The sequence below is a fragment of the Sus scrofa genome, chromosome 14 (assembly GCF_000003025.6).
Source record: "Sus scrofa isolate TJ Tabasco breed Duroc chromosome 14, Sscrofa11.1, whole genome shotgun sequence".
Lineage (NCBI taxonomy): Eukaryota > Metazoa > Chordata > Mammalia > Artiodactyla > Suidae > Sus > Sus scrofa.
This window is the reverse complement of record NC_010456.5, coordinates 87,583,622-87,603,376: the sequence shown is the minus strand read 5'-3', so window position 1 is coordinate 87,603,376 and position 19,755 is coordinate 87,583,622. Positions and strand designations below refer to the sequence as shown.

At 45.2% G+C, this 19,755-nt stretch overlaps 1 protein-coding gene across 4 annotated transcripts in view; it reads left to right on the top strand.

Annotated features, from left to right (window-relative positions):
- The window catches only part of WAPL (WAPL cohesin release factor), a 96,227-nt gene continuing 91,170 nt past the window's right edge, over positions 14,699–19,755 (top strand). For 2 of the 4 annotated variants that reach the window (XM_021073753.1, XM_021073752.1), the window contains exons 1-2: positions 14,767–15,261; positions 18,006–18,526. In XM_021073753.1, coding sequence (XP_020929412.1) covers positions 18,028–18,526 — 499 coding nt within the window. In that variant the 5' untranslated portion in view covers positions 14,767–15,261; positions 18,006–18,027. Of the gene's footprint in view, positions 15,262–18,005; positions 18,527–19,755 lie in introns of all 4 variants that reach the window. The other 2 variants (XM_013990453.2, XM_021073751.1) reach the window with 2 other exon arrangements.

Below are 19,755 nucleotides of genomic sequence, written 5' to 3'. Positions count from 1 at the left end.
GTTTAATTTGAGTCTTAGTAGCTCCCAAGGAGATTCTAACTTGCAGCTGAGACTGAGAACTACTGAACTATAGAGATCAGCAAGGTCAGATAGCAACACAAAACCCAGGTGCAGCCTTTTATGCAAAAACTTTCAAGATTTAGCTAATTCATATCACCAGCATACATTATTTGGCATCCTTCTGCATGGGAGATTTGTCTCTTCTTTCCCACTTATGTATTTATTCAGTCATTTATATCAGCATGAACTCATGGATATTTATTTTATATTTTGGGCTATCATTCAATACTATTATTGTTCAGATTGCTCCACCTTTAGCCATTGGGAACTCTGTCAATTGGCTTCTGTGTCCCTTTGGCACTCCAGAATTTTGGGGCTTTGTTTTTCAGTACTTCCTTACTTTCTAGTACTGTAAGATCCTCTAGGTTTTTTATGTTCATTTGTTGCTGCTGTCCTGGAAGCAGTCATTTCTCCAAGGGGCCCTGGTTGCTTTTATTGGAAAATGGTATTTGAAACCAAGAGAGAGCTAGGTGTAATTTTTATATCCTGCTACACTAAAAGAAACAACCCCCAAAATTAAATTTTAAAAACCCTGAGTTCCCAGGGTCAATGACTCCAGACTGGCATGCGCCCAACCTTGGAATCTCCTTCCTGGCTGTCCTTTTGATAGGGATGAAGTAGGCACAGGTAGTTGTAGAAGTCCCAATAAAGAATTACAGATAGGGAAATTTAGAGGAATTTGGGATATGACTGTAAGTTAATAAATTGCTCAAAAAAGCCATCAGAACAAGGTAGGCTTGTTCAAGTAGTGGAAGTGAGAGAACTGCCTCAGGTTGTTGGGTGGGGGATGGGATGAGACCTGCATTCAGATTCAGACCAATGGCAGGAGTTTGAGGACCCTCCTCTGCTGATTTGAATACACACCTTACCGGATACCAAGGAGGAGCCAGTACTACCAGAAAGGAAGAGGTGGTCTTTTCCGACCCCTACTCCCCTTGGATGATAAAACTAGCCCACCAGATCCTTCGGGCAGAGCCTCCTTTCCTGCCTGCTTGCATCTCTCACAAGCATCCTATCATAATAAATCTTTTTCTTGCCTATCACTTTGTCTCTTGCTGAATTCCTTCTGCTCGGAGGCATAAAGAATCTGAATCTGGAGTTCCCGTAGTGGCTCAGTGGTTAATGAATCTGAATAAGAACCATGAGGTTTCGGGTTCGATCCCTGGCCTTGCTCAGTGGGTTAAGGATCCGGTGTTGCTGTGAGCTGTGGTGTAGGTCACAGGCATGGCTTAGATCCTTGTTACTGTGGCTGTGGTGTAGGCCGGCAGCTACAGCTCTGATTAGACCCTAGCCTGGGAACCTCCATATGCCACATGTGTGGCCCTAGAAAAGACAAATAAAGCCAAAAAAAAAAAAAAAAGAATCTGAACCTCAGTAAGTACAAACATCGGGTGAGTGCTAACTTAAAATGTGGGTTCAAGTCCCAATCTAGCTTTAGGCTGGGTTCCAGTCCCTGTCTGTGTTCTGGCTAGGTTTAGGCCGTTAATGCTGTCATTTTCACTTAAAGAGTTGGCGTTGGAGGCTGTCCTGATCATGAAGTTTGGTGACCTTCCTTCAGATAGGCACCAGCCTGGCTCTGGTGGGCATTGATAAAACTAACAAATGAGAGTGTAGTGAGTACTCAAAGAGAGGAAAGTAAAGATGCAGAGAGGAAGGAGAAACTAATGCAGTGGGGAGGAGCTGGAAGAAATTTCAAGCCTTGAAAGCAGCTCAGAAAGTGCTACTTGAGTGCAAACACTATGTCATCTTTTACCATGCTCTTGGTACCCCTAAACTGACCTGCTGCCTGGCCCACAGCAGTCCTCCATCAGCGTCCTGAGCTCAGAGCACCCTAGAGGATATTAGCAGAGCCCTCCCTCAATTTGTGAAGCCCCAAAGTAATTCTCCAGTCCTACTGTTATCCTAGGCAGAATAATCCTGCCAAGTTTCTGATGCCTAAGAAATTATTGTGTGTGCCTTCTGGGGACTTTTGAGTCACCCTTGGTGGCATCTTCACTGAAAGCAGCATTTGGGAGATTACCTCCAAGGTGAAGTTATCAAAGGGGTTCTCCAGTCAGCGGTGGACTAAGGGGGTAGAGGGACAGAGAAGAGCAAAGGAGCTGAGAAAAGTTGAGACCGTCTGGTGATTCTGGGCAGAGCTAGATAAAACTCTGCCTGGTATGGGGCCCTTATAGTTTAGCAACAGGGTCCGAAGTCCCTTTTATATCCTTCTTAAGAGTGTCCCTGGACAAGTTCCTGCTATGGGGCAGTAGGAATCCACCTGATTCTGTGGAGGTGCCCTTTTCATCAGCAGTGGGTTAAGGATCAGTATTGCTGCTGCTGTGACCTAGGTCGAAGCTCCAGCTGGGATTGGATCCTTTGTGTAGGAACTTCCATATGCTGCTGGAAGAAAAGAGTGGTCCTTATCTCACCGGGACCTCCTGAAATTTTCTCTGGAGGGGTTAGGGGACTGGTATTATTGTTTTCATTTTACCAAAACTGGCAACTCATTCCCTTTCTACAACCCCAGGGGTCCTCTTGGAGGTATCTCCACGATTGCAGAGAAAAGGATGCACAGGTGAGTATGGGAGACCCTGCATGCAGGTAAACATTCCAGGGGAGACCCGGTTGGTGGGAAGCCAAGGCTGGGAAACAGAGGGGCACACAGCTAATTATAATTGCGACTACAAATTTGTGGACTGCTATTGGGGTCACCCAGGGGGTTGGGGGCAGAGAAGAGGCCAAGGGCCTGGAGGCCTAGAGTTTGCTGAGTCGATCTGCTTTGGCAGGACCGACGAAGCAATGCAGACATGAGTTCAGGGGGAAGGGGGACAGCAGCAAAATTTGCAGGAACGGTGCATCTGGTAGCAGAGACTGATAGCGTGGTGCGTGGCCTCCCGTGCCCAGCGCCCGCAGCAAACTGCGGGTTCGCTCCCACACTTTCTTTCTGAACTGCACAGGCCACACTTCGGTGGCAGGATGCAGGCAGGAGGCACGGAGGTGCGGGTATCCACTTCATAGGAGCTGACTCAGTGCCCGTTTTGCTATGCCCTTTTGGACTCAAAAGGCTCGGATAAGGAGTTCAAAGCCTAGGTGGGGGTGGACAGGCCAATCCCGCTGCCGCTAGCAGGTCCCCAGCGGCTCCCCAGCGCTGCGCGGGACAGCAGAGTACATGAGTTCAGGCGAAGGCGGAGGTCCTGCGTTCTTCCGCCGGGGGAACCCAAGGACGCGCCTCGGTTCTTCATTGATCTTCGACTCCCTGGGCCGCTGCAGGATAGCCTTGCATAGCCGCCGGGCCATCTATCAGTCTGGGAAATGCCCGTGAGGTGATGGGCACAACAAAGGCGCCCCTAAGTGGTGCCTTCTGTTTTGTAAATACTGGGTGAGGTCCTGGGGTGAAGTTGAGCCCCGGGAGAGCGGCAGCCCAAGGAGCCCCACCCCCATTCCGCTCCCCTCCCCCTATAACCCCCGGAGTGCATTCATTTGAAATGTTAATATTTTTAAGCTTCCCTCCAGGCTTGGGTCTGTCTCCTTGAGAGCGGGCGGAAAAGCCTCTGGGATTGATAAACAAACCAAAGTTAGGCATGGGTGAGAACCGGGTGAACATTTGTTGGTCTCAAAGAGAAGCAGGTGCACGAGGACAAATGCGGGTAAATTATTACACAGCCCCGTCACTCTCTTTAAAAAGACTCCTGGAGTTCCCGTCGTGGCGCAGCGGAAACGAATCCGACTAGGGACCATGAGGTTTCGGGTTCGATCCCTGGCCTCGCTGCTCAGTGGGTTAAGGATCCGGGGTTGCCGTGAGCTGTGGTGTGGGTCACAGACGCGGCTCGGATCTGGCGTTGCTGTGGCTGTGGTGTAAGCCGGCAGCTACAGCTCCGATTAGACTCCTACCCTGGGAACCTCCATATACCGCGGGTGCGGCCGTCAAAGGACAAAACAAAACTCCTTCGTGCAAGCACTCCAGGAGTTGGAGAAGTTTTCCCAATCTACAGACCCTTATTTGCACCCTCCAGGCTGAAGGCCCCTCGGGTCTCTGCCCCGAAAGGAGCAATCCAAGTCACAGGCAGAGGGAGGGGCGGGGTTGCGCTCGGGCGGAGCTAAGGCCTGGCCCCACCCAGGTGCTGTCAAGCCGGAACCCAGCCCGCAGCTCCATGCCAAGATGCGGCTAGAATCCGAAATGTCGTCGGGTAAATCCTGACCCTGCGAGGTTCTGTATCTCTGGCCCGTAGGCCTCAGCCTAACATGCCGGGCCTCCGCAGCGGGAGGGCACAGAGGGGGTGTCACAGCCTGTGCTTTTTAAAAGTATTGGCCTGTATTTCCCTGTTCACATTAGATAGTTGTCGGGTTATTGCCAGAATAGCATCAAGTTGGATCCTTTGCACAGTCCAGCTGCTAGCGACGATAAGAGTTACTCTCGAACACTTTGGCAATGATGACACTGTCAGGCACTGTACGAAGCCCTTTACGTGGATTAATTTGTGATGAGGTGACTCAAGTCATTAACACACTTCTTTCTAGAACAGGTACATCACTCATTCTCCACCCATCCTCCCCGATGGGGCACGCAAATTGGGGCACGCGCACAGCATATGGGGTTCTAATTGTGCAGGTATGACTCCAAGGGCTCAGGGCTCATTGTGCTTGAGAGGGGCTGTGGAGGTCACCTGGGGTGCCACTGTGCTCCTTGCCAGCCCCCCCCCCACAGTTCCCCAACTTCAACATTGTTTAATCCATTAAATCGTCCAAGTAGGCGCTGCCTGGTCTTCCAAAAGCTTTTTCCTCAAGCTGGGAAAACTCAGCAGAGAATGATCATTTTTCAACTGTGGGTGCCAACAACACTCATATATAATGAAGCAAATCACACAAAAGAAAGAATTCCTTCCCATTCTCTTGGAGAGGCCCCAGCCCAGGGAACCTTCAAGCTGCCCAAAGGCTCACTGAGGCACCCTTCTACACCCTCAAGAGCTGAAGTTTGGCAGCCAAAGAAATCCAACCCAGATTATTTATATGCATTTCATAGAAATCCCTGTTCCTGTGTTTTCTCTGTGCCAAGTGCCAGCTGTGGATCCCCTGAGCCAGCTGAGGGACACAGGGATGGGAGCTTCGGGAAGGCTCCTCTCTATCCCAGTACAGCATCTGTCCTCTGGGTTCTGTCAGAGGACCCAGTGGACAAGGTGGGAAGAGATTCCATATCACCTGGTTAAGACAAAACACTGTAGCCCCAAACTGGTGAATAAGCCCAGTCTTATAGACAGCTGTCTACCCCTCTACCCTCAGTGATCACAGATACATTTCTATAGGGTCTCCCGGATCTGTTATGTCTTCCTCCAAGGATTAGTCTATTCCAGACTCCAAACTGACCTTTTCCTCATACCTTTCCTGAAGTCTCAAACAGATTCTTATTCTTTCAGGCAGGCCTGGATCTCTGGCTTAAAAGATGGGGGCAGGAGTTCCCGTCGTGGCGCAGTGGTTAACGAATCCGACTAGGAACCATGAGGTTGCGGGTTCGATCCCTGCCCTTGCTCAGTGGGTTAAGGGTCCGGCGTTGCCGTGAGCTGTGTGTAGGTTGCAGACGCGGCTCGGATCCCGCGTTGCTGTGGCTCTGGCGTAGGCCGGTGGCTACAGCTCCGATTCAACCCCTAGCCTGGGAACCTCCATATGCCGCAGGAGCGGCCCAAGAAATAGCAACAACAACAACAACAACAACAACAAAAGACAAAAAAAAAAAAAAAAAAAAAAAAGATGGGGGCAAAAGGATGGGGTTCTCTACCTGGCCTGATATTAAGGACCCAGGATAGTACATGCTTCATGCCTGTAACCTTTGAAGAAAATCACCTAAGTAGCTGGGTGATCTTGAACAAATCATTTATACATGACAGTGTTCCTTAAGTTTCATATCTGAAAAGAAGATATAGGGAAATTGGCATTGTAAACTCAGCACCTGGAAACCTGCTCACCTGTTTCCTCACATGCTCTCCTGAGGCTCTACTATATGATAGTAGAGACAGTAATGTCACTACCACACGGTCATCTGCCCTGGAAGTACAGTACTTGAAACTGAAACACCCGACATCCTGGCTAGCGTGAGCAGCAGTCAGAGGCAGATTGGCTTTCAGAGCAGGTGACAACCCAGAGGCCTTTCTCTGATCACTGTAGCCAGGCAGTCAGATAACACTACCTTGCTGTGGAATGGATCGTGTCCCCAGCAAGGTATCCCAGTGTTTCCTGATGAAGGAGGTGAGCCCAAGCAGACGGTCACTGATACTCAAAAGACTTGTTCTGCTTCCAATGTTCCATCTCAAGGATATTAATCTCTAGGCTGCCTGTGGCTATCACAATTCTTTTTCAACACTTCCAAGATTAACACATACCCTCATCATATCCATTTTCCAAACTTACTAGAAAGAAGCATAAAACTCCAGTATGACCGAAACTCCAAATGCTGGTTTTCTGTATCTACCTTTAATTTAGAACAATAGCAATACGGAATGGAGAATGATTCACTTATATGGGAGAGTGTTATGATTCATGATTAGGTTCCACAAGTGGAGTGAGAGGAAGACTTTCCAGGCAGAGAAGACTGAATGAGACCAGCAGTGAAGGCTCGAGGCCCTAATACAGGTAGAAAGAGGAAGAGGAACAGCAGAACTGGAGGTGTGATCAACACCACAGCAAATGCCAATAGATATGAACTAGTTTCTGGTAGACAGTGGGGAACTACCAAAGATTTTTTTTTTTTTAAGGTGTAAGTGGTTTATTAATTATTATTATTTTTTTTACGGACACACCTGTGGCATATGGAAGGTCCTGGGCTAGGGGTCAAATTGGAGCTGCAAGCGAGGCCTACCCCAACAGCCGTGGCAATGCCAGATCCTTAACCCACTGAATGAGGCCAGGGCTTGAAGCTGCATCCTCACGGAGAGAACATTGGGTCCTTAAACTGCTGAGTCACAACAGGAACACCACTTTGTTAAATTTATGTTTTAGAATTATCATTCTAGTGGCTGTGCAAGGGTGAATTCATTTTTTAAAGTAGAATTTTTAAAGAACAATTTTAGGTTCACAGGAGTACCCATCGTGGCGAAGCGGAAATGAACCCAACTAGGAACCATGAGGTTGCGGGTTCAATCCTTGGCCTCACTCAGTGGGTTAAGGATCTGGCGTTGCTGTGAGCTATGGTGTAGGTCGCAGATGCAGCTCAGATCTGGAGTTGCTGTGGCTGTGGTGTAGGCTGGCAGCAACAGCTCCAATTAGACCCCTAGCCTGGGAACATCTATATGCTGTGGGTGCGGCCCTAGAAAAAAAAGAACAATTTTAGGTTCACAAAGTTGAGCATATAATACAGAGAATTTGCGTATACCTCCTTCTGCACCCTTATAGTTTATTATTAATATCTTGCATTGGTGTGGTATATTTGGTACAATTAATGAACAAATATTGATATATTGTCAACTAAAGTCTCTAGTTTACATTAGGGTTCACTCTGTTTATAGCTCAGTGGGTTTTGCCAAATGCATAATATCATGTACCCACCATTATAATATCATACAGAATCATTTTACCACCCTAAAAAAAAAAAATCCCATGCTTCACCTATTCATTACTATTCCTTTCTCCTGTAAATCCCTTGGCAATCACTCTTTGTCAACTCATCTTGCTCTTCCGAAACATCATATGGCTGGAATCATGTGGTATGTGGATTTTTCAGAGTGTCTTCTTTCTCTTAGTAATATGCATTTAAGGTTCTTTTATATCTTTTTGTGGCGTGATAGCTCATTTCTTTTGGTAAGTCTATTTTAAAAATATTTTCCTTCAATAAAGATTTACTGAACTTTTTTTTTTGTCTTTTCTATGGCCACTCCTCTGGCATATGTAGGTTCCCAGGCTAGGGTCTAATCGGAGCTATAGCCGCCGGCCTACAACACAGCCACAGCAACGTGGGATCTAAGCCACATCTGCAACCTACACCACAGCTCACAGCAATGCCAGATCCTTAACCCACTGAGCAAGGCCAGGGATCAAACCTGCAACCTCATGGTTCCTAGTCAGATTCATTAACCACTGTGCCACGATGGGAACTCCCAAGATTTGCTGAACTTCTATGTCAACTTCTAAATATTCTATCTGTGCAAGAGAAATATGATGCAAGCCACAAATTAATTTTTCTAGTAGCCACAATAAAAAAGGTAAAAAGGAGATGAAATTAACCTTAATAACTCAGTATATTCAAAATATCGTTTCAACATTTAATCAATATAAAATTGAGATGCTTTATATGTACTTTTTTTATACTAAGCCTTCGAAACCCAGTATTTTGTATTTCCAGGATATCTCGGGTTGGCCTTGCTACATTTCCAGTACTCAGTGGACACACAGCTGGACAAGGCAGGATAGATTTTTTTTTCTTTCAGTTTGAGTTTTTTAAATAACAGTTATTCAAGATTTTATAACTTAATATATTCTCAAAAGAAAAAAAAAGTTCCTTGACACCACACTACCGAGAGTCTAGTGTGGAAGACCATAAAGAAGTAAACAAATCATTTTAGAGAGTGATGGGTGTTATTGAGAAAATAATACACTTTATTATATAGACAGGAAAGCTGATTTAGATTGCCTGGGTAGTCAGGAAAGACCCAAATGAAGAGACATGAACCATCAATTATCTATTGCCACAATAATGTATAACAAACCACTTCAAAATTCAGAGGCTTAACATAATAGCTAGTTATTGCTCACGGGCCTACAAGTCTGCTGGACAGTTCTTCTGGTCCCAGGTGGGCTCACACATGCATCTTTGAGTAGCAGTAGGTCAGGTGGGTGGCTATGCTGATCCTGGCTGGGCTTGCCTGTTTGGGGTCTGCTGGCTATAATGGTGTAGGATGACCTCAGCTCTTTTCATGTGGCTTCTCATCCTCCAGCAGGCTAGCCCAGGCCTGTTCTCATGGTAGAGGCAGGGATCCGAGAGAGAATGTGGAAGCATTCAAGGTTTCTGAAAGCTTGGAACTATATATCACTTCTGCCACATTCTTTTGGCAGATGCAAGTTACAAGGCCAGCACAGATTCTGGGAGGAGCAGCAAGTCACATTGCAAGAGGTGTATGTACAGGGAGGCATGGAAAATACAGGCAATTTTTGCAATTCATCTGTCATATTACTTACAAAGCTTTCAGCACCATCAGGAAATTATAACAATGCTAAACTTTTATGTGCCCAATAAAATGTTCTTAAAATATAAAAACAAAAATTGTAGGGAGAAATTGACAAAATTGCTCTTCCTGGGGAAGTTTCAATGTACCTTTTGCTATTATTGATAAGTTAAACACCCACACACACAAATTAGTAAAGATATAAAAGGTTAAACAAATTTACAGGGTATTCAGTCCACAAATACTCTAGGTGTGCTGGGCATAGAACAGTGAGCAAATCAACCATCCCTGGCCTTTATATTCTAATGTAGGGAAAGAAATAAACAAGTTAATATGTAAAACAAACATGATGATGAATAGGGATATGGGGGGCAGGGATGGCAGGGTGAGGGGTTTAACATAGATAACCCATGGTCAGGGTAGGCACTATGAGGAGACACTGGAGTGAAGACGGGAAAAAGGCAGGCGTTGTGTGCTTATCTCCAGGATAAGTGGAGGGAATGGCAGTACAAAGGCCCTGAGGTAGGAGCTGGTTTGACAGGTTCTAGGTGTATACAGAGGTAGGCTTGGCAAAGTGGGAAGGGATGGGAGAAGTCAGGGGCTAGATCATGACCTTGTAGGCCATGGTAAAGACTTTGGATTTTAGTCTTGGTAATGTGAAGCCCCTGGAGGATTTCTGTTGAGGGGGAGGGGTATCTTAGAGCATTAGGGGTGAGGACTCTGGGGAGAAGGCTGTTTCTAGACAAGGGTCAGGTAGCCAGACCTTTAGGGGTGGCTGGGTACCAATCCTTGTCAGGAAATCTGTCCCCAGGAAATTTCCTTTGCTTTCTCTTTCAATTACCTAGATGGCAATTTATTCCCCAAAGGATGTCACCATCTCCAGAGAACGTATTCCAATTATCCCAGAAAACAAGGTAATTGGGATTATAGCAGTATTCATTGTCTCAATTCTCAGGATGAAAATCTATCCGAAGAAAGAACAAAAGGTAGATCCAGAAAGCACTGCCTACCCCTTAGGAAAACTAAGCTAACAACTTATGCAACTGAAGGTTATGTGAAGTTGTTAATATCAAGTCACTTTCCTTTCCGGATATAATTTTACATGAAAAAAATAGGGATATTTATTCAACAAATATTTATTGAGCACCTACTGTTTGCCACATACTCTTCTAGGTGCTAGAGGTACAGCAGAAAACAAGATGGGCAAAAATTCCTGTCCTCATAGGGAAGATAAACTTTTGAAAGTATGACAAGTTGGATGAGGAAATAAATGTCCTGAAGAAAAATAAAGGGGGACTAGTGAGCATTTGACAGTGGGCATGTTATAATTTAAAACACCTGGTCAGGGAGTTCCCTCATGGCTCAGGTGGTTGAGGACCTGGCATTGTCACTGCTATAGCTCTGCTTACAGCTGTGGTGGGGTTTGATTCCTGGCCTCAGAACTTCCGCATACTGTGAGTACAGCTAACCCCCACCCCCTGCCCGAGCCCCCCAGCCGGTCAGGGAGAGATTAGTTGAAAAGTCCTATCAGCCCAGCATGGGTGGAACAGAGAGAAGAGTTGGGGAGTATCGGAGAGATAAAGGCAGGGCCTGGCTTACATCTTATAGGGCATTGTAACATAACCGCTACAACGTTAAGTGTACAACTTGTAATTTTAGTTCACATTCTATGAAGAGGAAAAAACTTCCTCTAGCCAATGTGGTTATTTCTGACCTCTAGTTCTCTGAACTGAATTCTGTAAATTGTAATACACTTCATGCATGTTATCAGAAAAAGATTGCACAGCTCTATTTTGCAACTATAATTTTTTTGGTTTTCAAGGTTTTGTTTATTTCAGCAGTTTGGAGGCATCATCATGTTTGATTGAGAGGCAAGCAAAGGAGAGAAAATTCTTGGACCCATTTTAGATTCTGGGACATTGAGGGTGAAGTGGGCTCCTGGCAGGGTCAAGGCCATAGCTAGTGGAGTGAGATGTGTGAGGCTGTGTCCCATGCAACAGCAGGCCATGCACAGAGAAGTGGGTCCCTGGCTGGATTGGGGAGACACAGCAGACCCTTCCTACCCCACCTGGCTTGCACCTTCTCAGCTGTAGCCTTCCTAGTCCCCTGGAGAGCCTGCCACTCAACAACAGCCAAGTAAGTCTGTGGCTCCCTGTAGTAACTCTAGTTTTCACAGTTCCCATTCCCAGGCTAAAACAAAGGCACAGTGGCAGAATAGGTTCTTTTTAGGTTTCTTTGCGGGATTTTCTTTTTTTAGCTGGAACTCTAGGTAGTGGGGATTTTGTCCTCTTCTAGGTAGTATACAAGAGGGGAGCCTGCAGCATCAAAGGGTACTTGCTTGCCTCAGACTGATTTGAGTTTCTGGCATAAATATGAGACTTAGTAGAAAAAAAAAATCAGACATCTGAGAGCTTGCATATACACAGTCTATCAGAGAAAAAAGCACCTATAGGCTACCTGGTGGGTGTGTGAACAGATTCAAATGAAGTGAACCAATCTGACGGGGTGGGGATGGAGAATGGGCAGGTGGTGGAATATAAGCTGAAGGAACTAACAAAACAAAACCAATAAAGTAAAAATAAAACAGCTTGCTGATGTTATCCACACTGAAATCTAGTTTGTTCACTGTGGTGTAGGAACTCAGGGCCATGGCAAGGTAATGGGATAGGATGGGATGCCTTCAGAGCATCTGTATGCCTTAGTGGAACCAGGGAGGTACAGAGTAAAGGTGGTGGTACAGCCTGCATGTCCAGAACATGAACTTCCTCCAGGAGGGGCCCTGGATTGGGCAGGCTTTTCACCTGTCCTTAGTGTAGGACACATGAGGGTGGAGAGCCCTAGCACAGTTCTCTCCTGTATTCATATACTAAGCTTCCACAGCCCAAACACACACACATAAAATTTTTATTTTTCAATCATGTACCAGATTCAAGAAAGTGTTTTAGTTCATGCTGTGGGGGCGGCCAAAAAAAAAAGTCTATAAAGGTAGTTCCCGTCATGGCTCAGTGGAAATGAATCTGACTAGCATTCATGAGGATACAGTTTTGATCCCTGGCCTCGCCAGTGGATTAAGGATCCTGCCTTGCTGTGGCTGTGGCATAGGCTGGCAGCTGTAGCTCTGATTCAACCCCTAGCCTGGGAATTTCCATATGCTGCACATGCAGCCCTAAAAAGCAGAACAAAACAACCCCCCCAAAACAAACAAATAAATAAATATAAAATAGTACTTTAATGTGTGGACCAATCACCTGGGGGAAATCCTGTTAAAAGTGCAGATTCTGGAGTTCCCATTGTGGCTCAGTGGGTTAATGACCCTAAGTTGAGGATGTGGGTTTGATTCCTGGCCTCCCTCAGTTGGTTAAGGATCTAGCGTTGCCACAAGCCAAGGAGTAGGTCGCAGATGTGGCTTGGATTTGGTATTGCTGTGGCTGTGGTATAGGACCAAGCCACAGCTCCGATGAGACCATTAGTCTGGGGACTTCCATGTGCGGCCATAAAAAGAAGAAAAAAAAAAGTGCAAATTCTGTTTTATGGGATTTGAGTTGTGGTCACGGATTCTTGCATTTCTCAACAAGCTTCCAGGTTCTGACTATGCTGCTGGCTGGGTGGTCACTCTTTTGAGTACTGAGATTTTACATTAAGTGCCATTACTTAACACAACAAGTAATACAAAAAGCCCCCAAAAGGAGTTCCAGGGACTAGCTATTTCTTTAAAAATTCAACTTTTCCACTTTAGCTTTATGCAGAGTCACTGACCCAACTAAGTGCCCAGCACCAGCCAGGCTAGGGCATAACGAGCTGTGTGAGGGCATCATTTGGTCCTGGAAGGTTCACAGCACTCTTTTACGGAAAGATCCTGCAATTGTCTCCCCACCACTTTCAGCTTTTTGATCTTAGCCTCTGCCTCTGATGATAATTACCCCTTAATTAGCACCCGCCACCATGTCATCTAAATAATTATAGTAAGTGCAGCTTGCACCTCTGCCGGCAGTCTTCAAACAAACCGATAAAACAAGATCCTATGCCAATTTTTAAAAAAGACAAAACTGACCCAAATAAAAATATGCCATGGAATACACAGACCTGTTAAAACTTCCACTGAAATAAGCTACTGAAGAGGTGCTTTTGAAACAATCAGCTATTGATATATTTGGGAAATTGTAAATGTCAGCATACAGATTTTGCAAGCCGCTGTACTTGCAAACATGCTAAAATCCACCTTAAGTTTCTGCTGCGAAGGGCTACAGAATGTCCAAACTATTTTTTTTTCTTTTTTTGGAGTTTCCAGAAAACATTGGAAGACTCTGGTAACTTCTGCGTGCATGCAAAGCATATTATCCTTTTGTGGAAGTTGGGCGGGTCTTTTCGCAGAAAGCAATTAGCAGTTCTCTAATTTCCCAAGTGGATCTCTACTCGTGGCCCACCGAACAGCAGGGCCATCACAGCCCCAAGAATCGTGCACCCCTCCTAGGAGGAACCTATTACGCTACTCATTCGACTGTTGTTTTCCCACCGCAGCCCGAGAGAGAGAGAGAGAGAGAGAGAGAGAGAGAGAGAGAGAGAGAGAGAGAGAGAGAGGAAGGAGAGAGAACCAAACCTAAAATTTACCAATTTTCCGAATAGGTAATACAGTGAAACACAAAAAACCTCCAGTTCGAACAGCACAAAATGGTGTATAGCGAAAAATAAATACTCTTCTCTCTCATCATCTCTAACCTTGCTGTCCTTCCCAGAGATAATCACTCGTTCATTAATTTTTTTTATTTTGGAAAATTTCAGACATACAGCTCTGTAGAGACACCGGAGTGAGTCGTGTATAACACAGCATTGGCAATGAAAAACACCCCACCGGGCTTGTTTTATTCTCTCTTCCTCAGTTTTTGTAGGAGTTATTTTAAAATAAATCCCAGACACCAGATCATTTTATGTCAAAACTTTAGTATTCCGTTTTTTCCCCTCTCCTTAACCTAACCACACTACCGTCATCACGCCCTACAAGGAGTCCCTTTTAACGGGTTCCGGACGGATCAAGGGAGAAAGAACTACGAAAGGCGAAGGGGACATAGAGGACGCATTTAAGAGCCGTGCCGACATCGCTCCCGGCCGCGCCATTGGGCGCCCAGCGCCTCAGGCCTCCCGGTTCCCGCCGTCATTACCTGCGCCGGGCCAGCACCGGCCAGACCGGTCAAAGACCGCTGGGAACCGCGAGCTCCCGCCTCCTGGCTCCCAGGCGGCGGCCCCAGTAGGCCCGGCGCAGCTGCACAACCCACCGTCCCCAGACACCGGCGAGTCCCTGGAGGGGAAACGATTGACACAGCTGCCTGCACTGCGCAGTCGGCCCTCCCCCGCGGCATCTGCGTCTCCCAGCGGGGATGGGAGCTCAAACTGGCTACCGAGCCGGGGCAGCCGAGGTCCGCCACAGCCGCTCCTTCGGCAGCCCGCTCTTGCGCCGGGCTCTCAGCCCCGCGACCTCGCGGACCTGGACTACAACTCCCGTCGGGCCCCGCGGCCGGGCCAATGGCGGGCGCCGGAGCATGCGGGGCGCGGCGCCTGCGCGGCGGTTTGAGTAAGCCGCCGCGCAATTGGCTGCGGGGTCGGGCGGCCGCGCGGGGCCTGTGGGAAGCGGAGTGACGGAGCGAGCGGCTGTTGGAGGAAGGAGGTGGGGGCCGGGAGCGCAAATGGCGTTGAGATGGTTCAGGGCCCTGTTCAAACTCCAGCGCTGACCATTCACCGACGGAAGCGGCGGCGCAGGAGGCGGCGGCGGCCCATCGGGGGCACGTAGCGGGCTCTGGTACCAGCTCCGGCGGTGGCCAGGGAGGCCTAGTCCGGGCCCGGCCGGCGGCGCTCGAGGCGGGGAGGGAAGTTGCGGTGCCGCCGCTCCTCCCCCCCTCCACCGGTTTCCTATTTACCGAGAGCGGAGTCGCGGGTTCTGACGGTGGCGGAGCTCCTTGCTTCTCTTCACGCACCAGCCAGCCCCGTTCTCCCGCGCGGGGCTCCGCCGCCCGCCCGTGGGCCGTTGGGAGCCGGAGAGGCGGAGGCGGCCCGAGGCTAAAGCACCCGCCAGGCGCCGAGGGTAAGTAAGGTCTCGGGCGGCTGCCTAGGCCCAGAGCTTGTCGAGGGTGGGGGAGGCAGGGGTGTTGGAGGGGGTGATGGAAGTCTCTCTGTCACCCACCCGGCCTCTGAGGAAGTTGGGCAGCGGAACGATCTGAAGAACTCTTTTTTCCTTTATTCTGAGTTCTTTTTGGGCGATGGCTGATTTACTTCCCTCCCCAGGCGCGGTCAAGTGTGTTGGTTACGGGCCTGAATCTTTTGCCGTCTCTTCCTCCGCCCCTGGCCGCCACTGAGGCCTTCAGCTGCCCTGGGGATTCGGTGGCAGAGGCTTCCGGGGCGTCAGAAGCAACGTCCCTTTCCTGGGAGGTGGGGGTGGGGAGGAGAAAAGTTGCGTGAGCCTCCGGCGGGAGCGGGGGGGCGCCTCTCCCCGCCACCTTCTATTGCTCCGCCGCCCCCAGGTGAGGGTTTCTGGTTCGTGAGGTTTGGCTTTTCCTTCTTTCATTCCTTCTTGGAAGCCTCTAAATCCTTGGAGATCTGAAAGACGCTGGATTTCAATGGGGGTTAAGTGTGAGGACTTTTTATTCGCAGCGCACTTCCCTGAAAATTCGACCTGGCTTTGGGCTGAGTGAGGTAAAGGCCCAAAGACTGCGAAGACCTAATTGTGAATCATTTTTTCCTTTTTGGTTAGGGTAGTCTTTGGAGTTTGAAGCTTCAGCAAGATAGCCTGTGTTCTTGAAATATACTTAAAATGTAATGTCACCTATGTCTACCTACTTATTTTGAATTTGTACGTACTTTATACACTAGGCTTAGATAATGCAATCACAATAGTTTGTCTAGTGACTTTTAAAAGAAAGATAGAAAATTGGAAAGACAGTCAAAAGTAGGGAGTGTTAGGTAGTGAACTCCCATATAGTCATCTTTCAGAATCAAGTTATTAACTCTCAACTCATCTGTGCACTTTCCATTCCACACCTCTTAAAGTTAGAGAATCACTGACATTATTGCATCAGTATTTCAGTATATACTTGTCAAAGACATGGGTTATTTTAAAAAAACGTAAGCATGATTTTCTTACTGCTTAAAATAATTAATTTCTTAATCAAATATTCGTTGCAGACTTTCAACTTGCAACAGTGAATGCTTTGTGGTTCTAGGACCATTTTTACCATGAGTTTTTCTGGTGTGGGCCTAAAATAGCCCAAGTCTAGATTTTTGGTTTGGCCTTTAGTCAGCATTTTTAGGTGATTACCATGTTAGTGTATCCAAAACATTTCAACTTTGTTGGTGTATATGTAAATATAGGTCTGTAGATCAGGGCTTTACCTTCATGGAGGAATGAAAAGAAATGATTTATTTTGTCTTCTGGTAGCTGCCAAATATTCTTAGTTTTTTAGGATGTACTTAACAAGAAAGACAAAAATCTTTAGTTTAAATGTACAGTAGGAAGGGAAATAGATCTCCCTCAGGAAAAAGTTTTGTGACATATTGAAAGGTCTTCGAACAAATTACAAACCATTTTCTTTTAAAGAAGATGTGAGTGATGACTAAATTGTTATTTTATCCTATTAGAATTAGCTTCTCACTGAAATATGAGAGGGGAATATAAACTAAGTTTATAGTGATTCCCTATAAATTGCCAGAATTTAAGAAGGGGAACCATGTAAAGTATGGATAAAAAACATTCAAAAATATAGGTCAAAATATCATTCCAGTCATACTGTAAATTTCAGAGTTTGCCTTTTTTTTCAAGTGCGTAGGCAATTGTTCATTTTTTTCTGTTTGTATTTAATTTATTGATATTTAAACTTTAGGTCACAGTGTGAGAAATGGATAAAGATTGATAGTGTTTAAAAAGTAGCTTGTTTTTTAAATGTTTGACTCTTGATATACTGTTCTGAAATTTTTTTTTGTCCTAGTACTTATTATGTAGATAAATCAGATGAATCAGTTTATCCTTTCTTAAAGCAAAGAGGAAAATAGTTATATGTTTGCATTGCTTCATGCAGTAATCCGGAGACCAGTCGGTGTAATGTGCTGGAGTTCACTAGCTCTAGAAAACCTAGCTCAGTAAATGAGCACAGGACTATAGGGACAAGGAAGATAGAGTAAGTATGGTTTCTTGGATTTAGGGAGATGACCAAGAAAGGAATATTTTTCAAGTCACAGTTCATATTGCTTTAGAACAAAAATTAGTATCTTTGAGGTTGGGTTAAAAGCTGCAGGTTCTTATATGTGAGAAAATAGCACCATTTTTTTGACTTTCCCCCCCTTTCTCATAAGTGCTGTGAAATTTCAAAGAACTGTGTTTAGTTAATTATTTGACATTTTTAAGATCCTGAAAAAATTCACATTTTGTGCTTAAGATTTTATATATTAAGAGTAATTGGCCCATTTAGATTATTTTTTTATGGTAAAAGTGATGAGAATAGTAAGTAGACTCATTTGAAACTAAAAAAAATTGATGTTCCACTCTAAGTTGGTTTTGTGAATGCTGTATTATAAGTTGGTTAGTTGTTACACTTTCTTATTCTGAAAGTATCATATGGATATGTACTCACTGTAAAAAAAATGGCAGAAGTATGTAGAATAAAAAATTAGCCTCTCTATATTCCCTCCCCACATTTATTTAACCATTTTAAAAAAGCTGTATCTTGAATGTTGAAGAGCCGCATGGAGGGCATCCTTATGTTCTTATTTTTACATTCAATATTAATACTTGTCAAATATTTGTTGATTGTATATTTTCTTCCTTTTTTCCCACAGAGAATATGAAACAGGTGTCAAAATGACATCCAGATTTGGGAAAACATACAGTAGGAAAGGAGGAAATGGCAGTTCAAAGTTTGATGAAGTCTTTTCCAACAAACGGACCACCCTTAGCACAAAATGGGGAGAGACCACATTTATGGCTAAATTAGGACAGAAGAGGCCCAATTTCAAACCAGATATCCAAGAAGTTCCGAAGAAACCTAAGATGGAAGAAGAAAATACTGGAGATCCTTTTGGATTTGATAGTGATGATGAGTCTCTCCCAGTTTCTTCAAAGAATTTAGCCCAGGGTAAGGGTTCCTCTTATTCAGAATCTAGTGAAGCTGCTCAGCTGGAAGATGTCACTTCTGTACTTGAAGCTAATAGCAAAATTAGTCAGGTGATGGGTGAAGACAGTGTTGTATCTGATAAATGCTTACGTTTGGAGGATACTTTGCTTGGGAAAGAAAAAAGCACAAACCGTGTCTTAGAAGATGGTGCAAGCAGAAGTAGCTGTGCTAAATTGATGACTTCAGGTAAGTTTTGATTTTCTTTATTCTGAGCCAGAACTTTGTGTAAACCATTTAAATGCCTGTTTTAAATTCTGAAATATTACACCTCTTGGGTTTTCTTTCTGCATTTATAATTGATGGGGACCAAAGATAATTTTGTAGAAGAGATTTAAGAAATTAAACCAAGCGGGGGTTGAAATTTTATGTAAACAACTTGGATATTAATGTTTCTAGACTAAGTACATTTCAGGGATGGTCTTTCATTAATTCTTAACTCCAGTTTCAATAAGAAACATTCTTTTTGTTGTGTTAGAATTGCACACTATCTCATTTCTATTACTGTGGAGGATTTGGATAGTTACTGATAATGGAAACAAGATGAGCATTTACTATGAGGATTAGGTTTAGAAGTGTTAGACTTTCTTCCCAAAGTAGAAAGATTAAGGAGGTATGGAGAAGAAGTGTTGAAGAATTAAACTTGATGCAAATTCAGATTAGTTTGGGGTCTCTTTGGTGCCAGCAGCAACTTGTATTAAGAGATTTTTGTCCACAGAACTAGTGTTTTTAAAATGTCAATTTGTAAATCTGGCATCTAGTGTTTGTTCCTAAACAATGTATTTTATCAGTTGTACCTGTAACTCATTTTAAGGATTTAACACTTAACAATAAGTGGTAAAATGTGCAGTCAACTAAAAGACTAGACAGAAGAGCTTAGCTACTAGACGGCAGGGTAGACAGCAGCATGTGTGCCTTATCAGCAATAGGACAAGGATGGCACTGTAGTCAAAAACAAACCTTAGTTCTTTACTTCCTGGCAAAATTTAGCAATAATAAAAGGTTATAAAGAACTTACATTTTTAAAAGAGGTAAAGACAGGAATTCCCATTGTGGCTCAGTGGTAACGAACCCCACTAGTATCCATGAGGATGTGGGTTCAATCCCTCAGTGGGTTAAGGTTCGGCGTTGCCACAAGCTGAGGTGTAGGTCGCAGATGCAACTCGGATCCCCAGTTGCTATGTCTGTGGTGTAGTCTGGCAGATTCAGCTCTGATTCAGTCCGTAGCCTGGGAAATCCCTTATGCCACAGGTGTGGCCATTAAAAAAAAAAAAAAAAAAAAGGTAAAGACTAAACTTACCTAGTTTTGAATACTTGAGAAGAATTTGTCCTCTGGGGGCTTAATATAAGGCTCCTCAAACAGTATAATACAAGACTTTGCCTTGCATAGCTTCACTAAAAATGCTGAACATTTTTCA